The sequence below is a fragment of the Hypomesus transpacificus genome, unplaced genomic scaffold (assembly GCF_021917145.1).
Source record: "Hypomesus transpacificus isolate Combined female unplaced genomic scaffold, fHypTra1 scaffold_149, whole genome shotgun sequence".
Taxonomy (NCBI): domain Eukaryota; kingdom Metazoa; phylum Chordata; class Actinopteri; order Osmeriformes; family Osmeridae; genus Hypomesus; species Hypomesus transpacificus.
In genome coordinates, this window is record NW_025813718.1 from 201,160 (window position 1) to 215,488 (window position 14,329).

At 42.3% G+C, this 14,329-nt stretch overlaps 1 protein-coding gene across 2 annotated transcripts; it reads left to right on the plus strand.

Annotated features, from left to right (window-relative positions):
- The first annotated feature begins 5,315 nt into the window (after positions 1-5,315).
- cfap418 (cilia and flagella associated protein 418) lies at positions 5,316-13,839 on the plus strand. Of its 2 annotated transcripts, none has more exons than XM_047051372.1 (6): positions 5,316-6,028; positions 6,235-6,337; positions 6,426-6,490; positions 8,410-8,475; positions 8,689-8,784; positions 12,622-13,839. In XM_047051372.1, exons 1-6 carry the CDS (start codon positions 5,886-5,888, stop codon positions 12,779-12,781), a joined length of 633 nt encoding a protein of 210 aa, XP_046907328.1. In that variant the 5' UTR covers positions 5,316-5,885; the 3' UTR covers positions 12,782-13,839. The 2 variants fall into 2 exon arrangements, with proteins under 2 accessions (XP_046907328.1, XP_046907327.1); XM_047051371.1 differs by having other exon boundaries at positions 5,317-6,028; positions 6,423-6,490.
- Positions 13,840-14,329: the final 490 nt, after the last annotated feature.

Sequence of the window (14,329 nt, forward strand, 5' to 3'; positions counted from 1 at the left end):
TACCTTACAGTGTTATGTAATATATTAGTAACGAGCAAGCGATCTAAATAGATCTAACCTATTAGACAGTCCGTGTGTTTAGACTATACAACATATTGTGTGAAGTAAAATATGTAATATTAGCCGACTACTGTACAGTTAAGACTACTTGAGCTACAGTAGCACTTCAGAAAGTTTTCGCAAAAAATATAGTTACGATACTTTCCCACAACTAAATCGCAATACATACACTTTGTGGCATCTCCAAACAATATTGGCAGTGACTGTAAAACATGGGCGTCAGCAGCATTTTGAGAGTGGGGGGGACACATTTTGCTGGGGGGTCTGGGGGTTTCTCCCCCAGGATGTTGGGGGAATTGGATGCAATTTCCCGTATTCTGGTGCATTTACCACAACTATTTACCATAGCTGTTATACATAATGAGGGGCTGGACATTACAATATTTTGAAAAATACACTTCCCAATAAGCAATGGGACATCTTCCTTAACTATATGTCACCTTTCAGCACTCACCTCAGCAACAGAGCTGTCTCCACTGCCCCTGCATGCTGCCCCTGCCTCTGACTCACTCTCAATCTTTACCACCTATATCAGGAGACATGGAGATGCAATGAGCATTCTTTCATATTGATAATTGAAATAAGCTTAATGTAGATTGTTCATATGAAAATTTCTGAGAGGTAAATCATGTTATCAGCATATCAAATTCACAATTGGTATAGGTTTAGTAGCCTAATAATTATGTAGGCTAAATAAAAAAATAAAAAAATAGCATTCCCTAAAGCATGACTGGATAGTTCAGAAATGGTCAAATGTGTGTTCAAACCTGTAGTCTTTTCCACAGATCATATGTAAGCTTTCAGAAAATACATGGTTTAGGTGGTTGAATCAGTTTCCCTAAATGGCACAGCCCCAAAAAGTATCAGCCATATACTCTATTTACCTAGCCTGGCTGCCAGCCCAACTTAGCCCCGCCCACACAAAAAAATTGGTCGGGAAGTTGGGTCTGGGGACAACTATATAAGACCAGGAGCTGGTCGGACCAATGAAATTGCCAGGGCGGGCTTTATGTGATGATGGACAGATGTTCAACAGTAACGTAATCAACAACGTCACGAAAGAGCGCTCTGGTTGAATTCCTTTTCAACAAACAACATTTTACGTTGCTCTGATTGGTTGTAGGTCTATCCAATTGAGCGAAGAGGCATTTGTTTTACGAGTTCGGTTGAAACACGCCCCATAGTCAGAGCCCAACAGAGAGTTATCAGACTCATATTCTGACTAGAATTATATGACAACGTCAGGCTACTATTTATCAATACCCAATGTATAATGCATGTGCAGCATAACTAATATGGAGTGTCTCTTATCTCATTAGATAACATCCTGAGGGTAAGCTTTCTGAGGATATATGGTTTTAATGGTTGAATCAGTTTTGCCTTCATGTTACAGACTAACATGTAGCAATGAAATTCTGCGAATGGCCAAAATTACAAGTTGAGCAACCTTGTTTAATTTGGAAGACATCTCTGAAATAACAGTAGTATAGCTACTTGGAAAAAACATCCTTCATCGCTTTCTGCCCGACACAGGTCTGAACACGCCTAGGTCTGAACATGGCCAAAAGCACAACATATTTCAGACCCAGATTAAGAAATCAACAAATGCTGTTCCACTTGTAATGGGTAAATAAAGTATGGTATTGCACTAGTTGTAGGTAAATAGCTTGTTTAGCTATAATCATAATGTTTGCAGAAGGATCTTGACTTAATGCTATTATAGTTGTAGTGAGCAGGTTTTGCTATGTAATGAGTGCACATGCGCAAGCGTTCAGACTTGAAGTTATGCCAAGTAAATGGTCAACCTTATACAATGGTCTCTGGTCCATTCTTTATGAGAAATACTATAAAGTACAACACATGGTGTCAGAAGTCGTCGTCCTCGCCTCTGAGATGAATGCAACTATTCAACATGTAACCAGTAGCCCCCGTTTCCCGCAAAGCAATAGGGAAGCTGAACGTGCAGTAAAGACTGTGAAATCCCTGTTGCAGAAGAGTGAGGACCCTCACAAAGCGCTTATGGCGTACAGATCAACTCCTCTTGCCCATGGAGTATCACCAGCGCAGCTCCTGATGGGCCGCAACATCCAAACACCCCTTCCAGTCTGTCCAAGCACTCTCAAACCAGCATGGCCAGACTTGAGAGCTTTTGAGTTGAAGGTCCAGGAGCTTAAGAGACAACAGGCTGAAGGATACAACAGACTACACAGAGCACGGGAGACGTCACCACTCTAGCCAGGTCAGAGCGTTTGGATACGGAATGTACCACACACAGGAGTCGTCTCTGGCTCAGCAGGGACACCACGTTCATACGTGATCCAAACCTCAACATGCAGTCTCCGAAGAAACCGTTCACATTTGAGAGTGGTGCCTTCACCGTCTGGAAACCAGCCACACTCGGGCCTCCACACCAGGGTTGGCAGAGAAGTCAAGCCTGTGGAAAGGCTGAATTTGTAGTTTAGTGTTGTGAGTATTCACAGAGCAGAGTAACCTCCGTACCACAACAGAGAGGATCAGGCAGTCCAACCTACTTCTCAGTTAGATTATGTACTGTGTTCATATGAGAAAAAAAAACCAAGGAAAATTAGATGTGGAATAGATGTCTAGATATGTGTTGTGAATTAACTAGTTCACCTATGCTCATGTTTATAGATGTTAAATGCTCATGTTTATAGATGTTAAAGGTGCCAGCTATCCCCTGCCTTGTTGGTAAAATCAGCATTAGGCTTTAGCAACATATGATTTAAGTTTTCGGTAAAGATCCTGAAAGTATCAGTTTAAAAGGGGGAGATGTAGTGAGCAGGTTTTGCTATGTAATGAGTGCACATGCGCAAGCGTTCAGACTTGAAGTTATGCCAAGTAAACGGTCAACCTTATACAATGGTCTCTGGTCCATTCTTTATTAGAAGTACTATAAAGTACAACACAATAGTCAGAGAATGTCTCATAACGGTGCTTTGGCCAATGAAGGGAAAACTTGGGCAACTCTAACTTACTTTCCTCTTCCTTGGCAAAAAAACCTCCTTATGTCCATCTCGTCTGTGGAACAGTAGATGTCTGAAATGCTAGCTGCAAGCGCGACGCTTCGATCAAAGAGTATGGGAGTTGAATCTGCGTGCGTGATGAGGCTGTTTGTGTAGGAAACCAGAAAAACGAGGAGTGGATTTCCATTGCTATGGGTATTCTCCCTACTGATAAAGTGGAACGGATTTGATTGTGAAGCAATAGATAGAACGCTGGACTAGTAGCTAGATCAGTCATGCACTAATATTTTTATTGCAAATGTGGGGGGGTCCAAACTACTTTTTTTTTTAAGTGAGGGGGACGTGACCCCCCCCCCCCCCCCCCCCCCCCCCCAAGTTATATTGTGGCGACGTCCATGGCTGTAACGGATTTAGTAACCGTTTGCTCTGCTGAAGTTGTTGTTTTACGTCAGCAGGTGCTCTGCCACTAGCCTGACGTTGTCATACTCATAATTCAAGTCAGAATATGAGTCTGAGAACTCTCCGTTGGGCTTTGACTATGAGGCGTGTTTCAAACGAGCCTGGAAAACAAATGCCTCTTCGCTCAATTGGATAGATCTACAACCAATCAGAGCAACAGAGTTTAAACAGAAATTAAACTTTTACCGATTTCCGTAGGAAGGACGGCAAAAACATATTTTCCAACGACAAATGCCTTGATTGCGTCTCTCTGTTCCTCTTTCAAAATTAATGCGCTGTCGATGTCTTCTAAAACAGACTCCATGGCAGAATCATAACATCCCAGATCTCCAGCGGTAGCCATGTTTGTTCAAAACGAATTCAACTTAAGCGCTCTTTTGTGTCGTGGGTGATTACGTTACTGTTGATCATCTGTCCATCATCGTATAAAGCCCGCCCTGGCAATTTCATTGGTTCGCCCAGATTCTGGTTTTCTGTAGTTGGTCCCCAATACGAGTAGCCTGACGTTGTCATACTCATAATTCTAGTCAGAATATGAGTCTGAGAACTCTCCGTTGGGCTTTGACTACAGGGCGTGTTTCAAACGAGCCTGGAAAACAAATGCCTCTTCGCTCAATTGGATAGATCTACAACCAATCAGAGCAACAGAGTATGTGACCTATGTTAAGCACCGCATAGTTGTTGTCAACAGAACTAAACTACAAGCAGACTTGAAGTATGCTTGAAGAATGAATACAAACGATTTTTGCCGGTGTTGTAAAATGAATTTAAGGGTAGGGAGAGTACTTGTTCACACGGTCAACCTTTTTGAGCGAAACAATAAAGGGCAATGCATATACGAACAAGTTCTCCATTTAGGATTACAACTCCATTGAGGCCAGCTGATAAATTAAACTTTTACCGAATCCCGTAGGAAGGACGGCAAAAACATATTTTCCTTCACAAATGCCTTGATTGCGTCTCTCTGTTCCTTTTTCAAAAGTAATGCGCTGTCGATGTCTTCTAAAACAGACTCGATGGCAGAATCATAACATCCCAGATCTCCAGCGGTAGCCATGTTTGTTCAAAACGAATTCAACTTAAGCGCTCTTTTGTGACGTGGGTGATTACGTTACTGTTGATCATCTGTCCATCATCGTATAAAGCCCGCCCTGGCAATTTAATTGGTTCGCCCAGATTCTGGTATTCTGTAGTTGCTCCCCAATATGAGACCCTCCAGACCCAACTTCCCGACCAAATTTTTTTGGGGGCGGGGAGAAGTTGGGCTGGCAGCCAGGCTACAATACGAGACCCTCCAGACCCAACTTCCCGACCAAATCTTTTTTGGGGCGGGGAGAAGTTCGGCTGGCAGCCAGGCTACTCTGCCACCGCCTCGGAATTACATTTACATTTATGCATTTAGCAGACGCTTTTATCCAAAGCGACTTCCAAGAGAGAGTGCCAAAGGGAAGACCCATAAAAGCATGCAGTTATACAAGTTACAAATTAAAACAACATGAATCGCAAAAAGTGCAGGACTGTAGGCTACCTGCAGAACAACAATTTACAGTAAAATATTTCACTGCGAGTACAAGACTTAACTTATAACTAACCTACAAGAGCAACCAGTCACTCAATAAGAGTCATTGTGATCCTGGAGGAAACTAACATCAGGTCCAGCCAAGCATTCCTAAGTGCCGTTGTACTCCCGGAACAAGTATGTCTTGAGCCTTTTCTTGAAGGTGGGAAGACAGTCAGTTTCCCTGATGGAGGTGGGGAGCTGGTTCCACCATTGGGGGGCCAGGCAGGAGAAGAGCTTGTGTTGGGACCGGGCGGTCTTGAGCGGTGGGACCCGTTCACTGCTCGGAAGGTACCAGGGAATCTTATCTTGAATCTGATACAGGCGGTTAGGACGTGTTCGGAATTGTAAGGATTCCGAACATTAGGAACATATTCCGAACACATTCGGAACTCACACATACGACGAATTTGCGTTAGGAATGGTTAGGACGTGTTCGGAATAGCAAGGATTCCGAGCGTTCCGAGCATATTCCGAACATCTTTCCAAGCTTTTCAAAATATGTTCTTCTCTTTATAAAGCCTTTTTCATGTGCTCTATGTTATGAGTTGTCGTGGCCGAGTGGTTAAGGCGATGGACTAGAAATCCATTGGGATCTTCCCGCGCAGGTTCGAATCCTGCCGACAACGAAACATTTTTTGTCCGTACAACCCGAGCCCAGTAGTACTAGTACCTAGACCGTAACCGTACAGATTTAAAAACAGGTTTGGAGATTATTCAAGTAGGTATAGGCAATAGCAAGCAGAGAAATAATTTGATTCCATGGCAACGACGCCAATTGTTTGGCCTATACAGATACTGTACACAAGGGCATAAACGCAACGATGGCTGACGATTTAGACGAACTTCTTGATGAGATTGAAAGTAAGTTTTGTAGCAATGCTTCACTTTCGCTTCGAGCTTCATCAGATGAATGCCCGGCTCGGATTCACGCGAAGCAAATAAAAGGAACAAAGGCAAACAAGAGGTACGTTGTACACATTGGGGCAGATTATAGCTAACGGGTATGGTCTGACTTAAGCTAGCTAGCATCTATCTAAAGAGCTATCGTTAGCTAGGTCAACAGTACTGTTAACGCGTTGTTAAGCGCCGTCAAGTTGCTAGGCTAGCAATGATCCTGGAATGTAGCTAGCGTCGCGAGCTAACAAGTGGTCCTGTTATCTTTCACTTCAGTTCCTCCTCACCAACATCAACACAGAGAAGAACCGACATCGAGGATATAGATGCCCTTATTGATGACATATTCGAGGACGAATACGATTCCCTGGATCTAAAAGTGAGTCACGATCCTGATTTATAGCCATAGAAGCTGAACCGCTTGGCCAAATCGATGTTGGATAACTTGGTTCTGTCTTTTTTAGCAGACAGAGCAGCTATCAAATGTGACAAAGGCCGAAAAGGGTCCCGTGGCAAAATCAGGACAAAAAAAGTGAGTGCAAACTATTCGACGATAAGGTTGTTCATACAAGTGGAACGTTTTATATTGTGTAAATTCCCAGGATATGACTATACAGACAGTTATGTATGAGTTGTCGTGGCCGAGTGGTTAAGGCGATGGACTAGAAATCCATTGGGATCTTCCCGCGCAGGTTCGAATCCTGCCGACAACGATTCATTTTTGTCCAGGTTCACTTCTTACATTAACTGTTAAGTACGATTCTCATCAATCAAGAAAGAGTCACACTTTGAAGATGGTAAGAAGTTATATAGGTAACACTAGGTTCCAAGTCACTTACATGGAAACAACGCAAATTTCTGCAGTAGGAGATGGAGTGGGCAGCCTTTCAGCTGCTCCTTCACTCGGCTCTTGTGACGGCAGTAAACCAATTACTTGTGGTAAAAAGCTATGGTGCGTGGGGTCAATTAACCAGTGCAAGAAGTTTTGACAAAGTAGTTAAGTATTTCATCTATCGGGACATTTAAATGCCAAACTCGGCTGGAAAATAAAACACAATTCAGGACTTGACATTAACTTTTTAAGGCACTTGTCCTTTGGACAAGTACATTTACGTTTCACTTATCCATCCACAAAAGTCACTTGTCTCTCTGACCCAACGAAGATGAGCTGTAACATACAAATAATATAGGGAAGGTGTTAAAAAAATTGTTATTTGCTATAAAACATTTACACAATTTCTGTAGAATGAAACACTTTCTGTATGTACTGTATTGCAGCTTTGTCACAAGATCTCTATAGACCGTGCAATTAATTTAATGCTCAACCCTTGAACGGGGGCTTATTACGTGAAAGATGAATTATTTACTGTGTCGTCTCAGTTACACTATCAGGGCTGGGAAATACTGTGACTTGCTCAAGTAGGCAAATGGCCAGAAGAACATACAATTTCTTAATCATTTCAGTAAATCAAACAGCATAAACATGGGGGGTCAGGTGGCTGAGCGGTTAGGGAATCGGGCTATTAATCAGAAGGTTGCCGGTTCGACTCTGCCTGTGACAAATGACGTTATGTTCTTGGGCAAGGCACTTCACCCTACTTGCCCCTGGGAATGTCCCTGTACTCACTGTAAATCGCTCTGAGAGTGTCTACTAAATGACCAAATAAATAAATATATACAGCTAGCAAACTATGGTTAGCTAGCAAAGTTAACGACATTGGCTAACTCAACTTCGGTAGGCTATCCTCAGTATTTGCAAGCTAGCTAAACTTATACTATATCTAAAATAATTTTGTAGACATAACAATGGATTTTGCCACTAAATGTGGGGCAAGTCAATTTCTCTTCCAGTTGCCCTACAAAAAAATCCACAAGCGGACAAGCCTTAATGTCAAGCCCCTGCAATGAAAAAATGCACGTTTAAATCTCATAATTTGCTTTTACATACCGATGTATCTTTTCTTATTAGGTCGTTGATAACTTTCAATGTACAGTGCTGTAACTGATTTAGTGACCATTTGCTCTGCTTGAGTATTTTGTTGTTTTACGTCAGCAGGTGACTCTGCCACCGCCTCTCTGTTAGGACTTAGGTTAGGAATGGTTAGGACGTGTTCAGAATTGTAAGGATTCCGAACATATTCCGAACACATTCTGAACTCATACCGCCAGGAATTGGACGGTAGCAATCAATCCGTACAATTCTGAACACTTTCCGAACACATTCCAAACAAGTACCGCCAGGGATTGAACAGCAACCACAACCCGTACAATAGAAATCCATAAGACTCTCCCCGCGCAGGTTCGAATCCTGCCGACAACAATGTGTTTTTCACTCGCAAAGTGCTATTTTGTTGGCGAAAAAGATCACTAGGAAATTGTAAACAACTGACCACTAATCACAGGAAACAGTGTGCTGTAGTGTGAGGTGTCTTCTTTTTAATTGGTGTTTAGATGCTGTCCAGTTTTCCTGGGTGGAAGCTTGGTTGCAAATGGTGTTGGGACAGCTATCTCACAAAGGTAATATTTTTGGGGCTGAAATTAATTCAGTGACAGCCTGGTTAACATGAATTTCACATCCCAATTCTAAAGCAGAACCTGATTCAGACTGCTTCTAGACGTACTGTGTCTGTGGCTACATCCTCAGTGACTTGTTCCGAAGCAACCATAACACAACTGCTAACTTCTAACTAAACCTAAATGTTTTTCCTCATTAATGATTGTGTTGATTAGATCATGTGACCAGTTGAGGTGTACCTCCTGTGATTTCCGGATAGCCATGTTCGATGACCATGAGTGGGACCCCTCTTGTGACTACCTCTTCTTCAGGTGAGTCTCCCTGAGTCTGGGGAACAGACAAATCTGCAAGCTCATATTTTATTGGCTCTGGTAGCTATGTCTGGCCACCCTCCTGTTCAGACAGATTTCCACCTGGCTTAAATAGTGCTGGACCAATCACAACCATTTATCTACTGTTGGGGCAGGTTAAAAACAACGACTATACAAATGTAATGTCATGTACAGAGGAGCGTCGTTGAGACATTTTCGTAAACAATCAAGATGACATTTCATTGCTCTGATTGGTTGTATCTGTCCAATTCTGAACATTGCGTTCAGAGGCATTTTTATCTGCGCCTTTTGATAATCTTCCTTGGAAATTGAAACTGAACTGAGAGGTCCCAGACTAATACACATTGGTCAAGCAATACCAGGCTAACTGAGTCAGTGTGAACATTAAAAAAATATTTCATTTAATGTTTTCAGTAGATGGCAGTGTTGAGTTGTATTGCAGTTCTCCATGCTCATAATTGATATCTTCTGATTTAAAAACTATGGTGTTAAATCTTTTGTGGTACTTTCAATTGCCATCCTGAAGCACCATCTCGTGAACAAGTCTGCACCTACAAAAATGTTTCTTGTGTTGCCTTTAAGAAAAAATGTTTGTTGCATCTTATCATCTGACTGCTGTACTATTGTAGTTTCATTGTTGCACCGTGCTACTATGGCTATCATAAACTGCACGTCCTAAAGGCAGTTAATCATTTAGAGTCAACATTTTAGCAATGTTATATAAAGAGAGACCTTACTTTTGACATAACCCTGGTGAATTAAATTGTCGTCCTATTGTAAGACCAAAACTTAGTAAATGGTGCTTAGGGACCTTCTTTATGTTTACCTTTAGAATGTTTTTGGGTGTAGAATCAAACCAATTTTTAAACAGCACTGAAGTGCTGATTTGTTTCAATACATTTGGCTGTTTCCCTATTTCAAAGAATCAGCTCGATAACAACATTTGTATTCACACAGAGCTGTTAGCAAACTTGCTGGCAGGCTTATAGACACCCGCCTCTGCCTTTGGCAATTATGTAGATAATAACAAGGCACATTTGGCCACCCCTGTCCAGAATGCTAAGCAATATGTAAAGGCCTCTTGGCCTCTTTCTGGTATTCCTTGGGGCTGCCACAGTGCTGTTCACACTGTGCTTGAACCTATGCGATCCCTTACGCTGATGACTGTAGCAGTTCCCTGGTAGTCTTGTGGTTAGGATTCGTTGCTCTCACCACTGGGTTTGTTTTATTATTATTGTTTATGTAACATAGTTGTATGGGAAAGCGAAATGGAGAAAAAAAAAGACTCCACTGTATTAGGTATGTTAGTTGTCGTGGCCGAGTGGTTAAGGCGATGGACTAGAAATCCATTGGGATCTTCCCGCGCAGGTTCGAATCCTGCCGACAACGATTCATTTTTGTCCAGGCCCACCTCATTAATTGTCCAAATATGACGGCCATGCCTTTGATTGTCATCAATCAAGAAGGAGTCACACTTTGAAGCAGCGGAGGTGGTATAGGTAGGATGTTATATAGGTAACACTAGCTTCCAAGTCACTTTCATGGAAACAAGGCTAATTAAATGGACACCTAACCTTAGACACTAGGGATGCATAAATGGACAAAGACCGGAAAGGGGTCAGTGTCAGAATTAGGAGAAAAAACGTGAGTGCAAACTATTCGATGATAAGGTCGTCACACAAGGGTAACATGTTATATTATGTAAATTCCCAGGTTGTCACTATACAGTGTTACTAATGAGTTGTTGTGGCCGAGTGGTTAAGGCGATGGACTAGAAATCCATTGTGATCTTCCCGCGCAGGTTCGAATCCTGCCGACAACGATTCATTTTTGTCCAGGCCCACTTCTTACATTAACTGTCCAAATACGACAGCCATGCCTGCGATGCTCATCAATCAAGAAAGAGTCGCACTTTGAAGCAAGTAAGAAGTTATATAGTTAACACTAGCTTCCAAGTCACTTCCATGGAAACAACGGTAATTACATGGCCACTTAACCTTAGACACTAGGGACGCATGAATTGACAAAATGAATCAATACCCTAACACAGTAGAATAAACATAGAACTATACAGTGCATAACATAGGCTTCTCTGCTATCTGGTTAGCTGTTGTTGTTATGGCTGTGTCGTGTGGTTTCTGCAGTAGGAGATGGAGTGGGCAGCCTTTCAGCTGCTGGTCCCCTCTACTCTTGTTGTGACAGCAATGAACCAATTACTTGTGGTAAAAAGCAATGGTGTGTGTGGTTAATTAACCAGAGCAATAAGTTTTGACAAAGTAGTTAAGTATACAGGGATCATGTTTAATGACATGGTGAAAATCCAAGTTGTCGTGGCCGTCAGACAATAGATGGACTACTATTGAGACATTTAAAAGCCAAGCTCGGCTGGAAAATAAAACATAACTCAGGGCTTGACATTAACTTTTTGAGGCACTTGTCCTTTGAACAAGTACATTTACGTTTCACTTATCCATGCACAAAAGTCACTTGTCCCTTTGACCAACGAAGATGAACTGTAATATACAAATAATATAGGAAAATGTTATTAAAACTGTCAATGTACAGTGCTGTAACTGATGTAGTGACTGTTTGCTCTGCTGAAGTCTTTTGTAGTTTTACGTCAGGTGACTCTTTGCCACCGCCTCTGTGAGGACTTGCGTTCGGAATGGTTAGAAGGTGTTCGGAATTGTATGGAATCAGAACATTCCGAACAGATTCTGAACTCACACATACCACCAGGAATTGGACGGTAACGAAAATCCGTACAATTCCGAACAAGTACCGCCAGGAATTGGACAGCAACCACAATCCGTACAATAGAAATCCATTAGGGGCTCCCCACGCAGGTTCAAATCCGGCCGACAACGGTGTGGTTTCCTCTACCAATCACACGCGATTTAATCCTGCCTTGGTCCCCTGGACTACAACTTTTTTTAGAAGCCCCTTTTGGCCTCATCTGCCTGCCGGCTAACAGCGCACAGTCTTCACTATCTTTTATGGATACACTGATTCACAATTTGCATTTACTAGATATTTTTCAACCTCATTCACGCATTGAGTCATGGTTATTTTCTCTTCTAGAGGTTTAACACGTGAGCGCGAGAGTAGCCACAGACAGCCAAGTAAAAAGATGTATTAAAATATATCATGAATAACACTCCTTAATTCTTTCCGTAAAAATATCCCTATTGTCTATCAGAAAGCACTAGTAAAAGACATAACAACACAGTTCAGCACCAACCACAATTAACAGCGACTTTGCTAACATCGAGAGCCATCCTGACATCTTCGTCAACTTTGTGTGTCACTTTGGTGCCTCAGCCAGGTGGAGCAGCATCGATTGTTGTACATTAACTGGTCGACTCCCCAACAACACCTAGTCTTTGTATGCAGCCTCAATGACTAGCATTATCCTTGGCAGATGAGGAAAAGGAGGGCAATGGAGGTGATGATGAGAATGACAGTAACAATGTTAAAGCTAGCTAGCGATAAGTCTGGCAATGCCGTTTCTCTGGTAACTATTTCATATTTAGGATTAGTTGGGGCACAGATTTAAAGAACCTAGCTTCTGGGCTGAAGCCCAGGTAAGCCTGTGCATTAAAGCCTTTTCTGCTACCAATGTAGAAGGGAGAACTTTTCTACAGTATAGACGTTAGTTCCATGTAAAGGAATATACCACCAACAGTGAGCATTGATTATATTAAGCTAATGTGTGGCCAAATGGTCAGATTAATTCCTCGGGTATCAGTATCGCATTGTAAGAGCTGTTGCATTGCTGTTTGTAATTTTTCAGCCTGTGCGTGTGTGCGTCCACAGGAACAACATGCCAGACTGTCTAAAGCTCCGCGCCAAACTGAGGAAGAGGAAAGGGGTGCGGGCGTACGCCTGTCAGTGCAGCTGGCACTCTGCTCGCGACCTGGCCGACCTCACCAAACAGCCCAAGCTGAAGTGGGTCTGCGGGAAACACTCAGCCTGACAGACGTGTAGCCTCCTTAAACATTATCTTTCTTATTTCATAAGTGATCAGTAATCTGTCCTATGTCGAAAGACATGCAAACATATTTGCTTTGTCTCTAAAACATCACAACTGAAGGGCCCCCTGTTCATCAGCAGTTTGAGTTTATTTAAGGGGGTCTTTGTCTGAACTTCAAAATGTACTGTAGCTAGCTCAGTGTTAGGACTTGTTTTCATCAGAGCCAGCTAAATACACACTGTACTGTGTTAAACAGTGGATTACCTTGATATTGGATGCTGCAGTTTGACTTGTCTTAATTTCTATGTAATTTCCATGTTAAGTGAAGTCTGTGAATGTGTAGTATGCAGTAGAAGATGTTCAGTCCTTAATGGACGGTAGTCACCATCTCATAGACAATCAGTGACCCACTTTTAGCTCGGACGAATGATCCAATGAACCAGCATGAATTTCACCAAGTGGTCTCGTTAGACAGATTACCTTAGACCATATATCCAGACCCAATTAAGCAAGAAAACAAAATATTATGAGGTACAAGCCCAATAAATTATGTTTTACAGTCCTCAATGAAACACATTAATATCCAGTCTAAATTCTATGGATGTAGAATCTTTTACATAAATTCAAATTGATAACAGACTTTGTTTGCCTCACAGAATCAGATTTTATACAATTGTTGGCAGTGTAAAGCCTCCTGGCCTTATGCCTGAGTGTTTGACATGTGGTTGCTGTCTTTTTGGTGTGTATGGGCATGTGATTATGAATGTTAAATTCTGCCTTTGTATGGGTTAACTAGTGGTCAAGAACTGTTAGAAAGCTGGCATGTTTTGGGTGTTAAGGGATGTGGACAATACTGAGTTGAAATGACATATTTCCTCTTGCTACTACCTAAACTATGATTTATGTAAGAAATCTTTACATCAGAAATGTTCAGTAAAAACGCAAACTATTTACAACCAAAGATTACATGAGAATTATTATGTGCTAGGATGTCATGAAATGTAATTATGTATTGGGATACTTTGTGAGTAAATCAAATGACAAATAAATGTTTCATTGTATTAGCCTAAATATATTCTACTTCTACGATCTTCATGCTCTGTGTATTGTAGACTACCCACATTGTCATACATAAGTACAACCAAAACAAAATGTTGACATCCCCCAGTGTACTTGTGTGTACTAGAAATACCAAATATCGTCGTTGTCATTATCTACCGCTTGTCCGGGGGTCAGGTCGCGGGGGCAGCAACCTAAGCAGGGAGGCCCAAACTTCCCTCTCCCCGGCCACAGCCGAGAGACATAGTCCCTCCGGCGTGTCCTGGGTCTTGCCCGAGGCCTCTTCCCAGTGGGACGTGCCCAGAACACCTCACCAGGGAGGCGTCCAGGAGGCATCCTGATCAGATGCCCGAGCCACTCAGCTGGCTCCTCTCGACGCGGAGGAGCAGCGGTTCTACTCTGAGCCCCTCCCGGATGACCGAGCTTCTCACCCTATCTCTAAGAGAGAGCCCGGACACCCTGCGGAGATAGCTCATTTCGGCCGCTTGTATT

Bases quoted from the DNA above. Each gene is read 5' to 3' on its own strand.
- cfap418 (XM_047051371.1), top strand. From the start codon at position 5,886: ATGGCTGACGATTTAGACGAACTTCTTGATGAGATTGAAAGTAAGTTT. The intron at 6,338-6,422 runs GTGAGTCACGAT...TGTCTTTTTTAG, and splicing joins ACGATTCCCTGGATCTAAAA to CAGACAGAGCAGCTATCAAA. The intron at 6,491-8,409 runs GTGAGTGCAAAC...ATTGGTGTTTAG, and splicing joins GCAAAATCAGGACAAAAAAA to ATGCTGTCCAGTTTTCCTGG.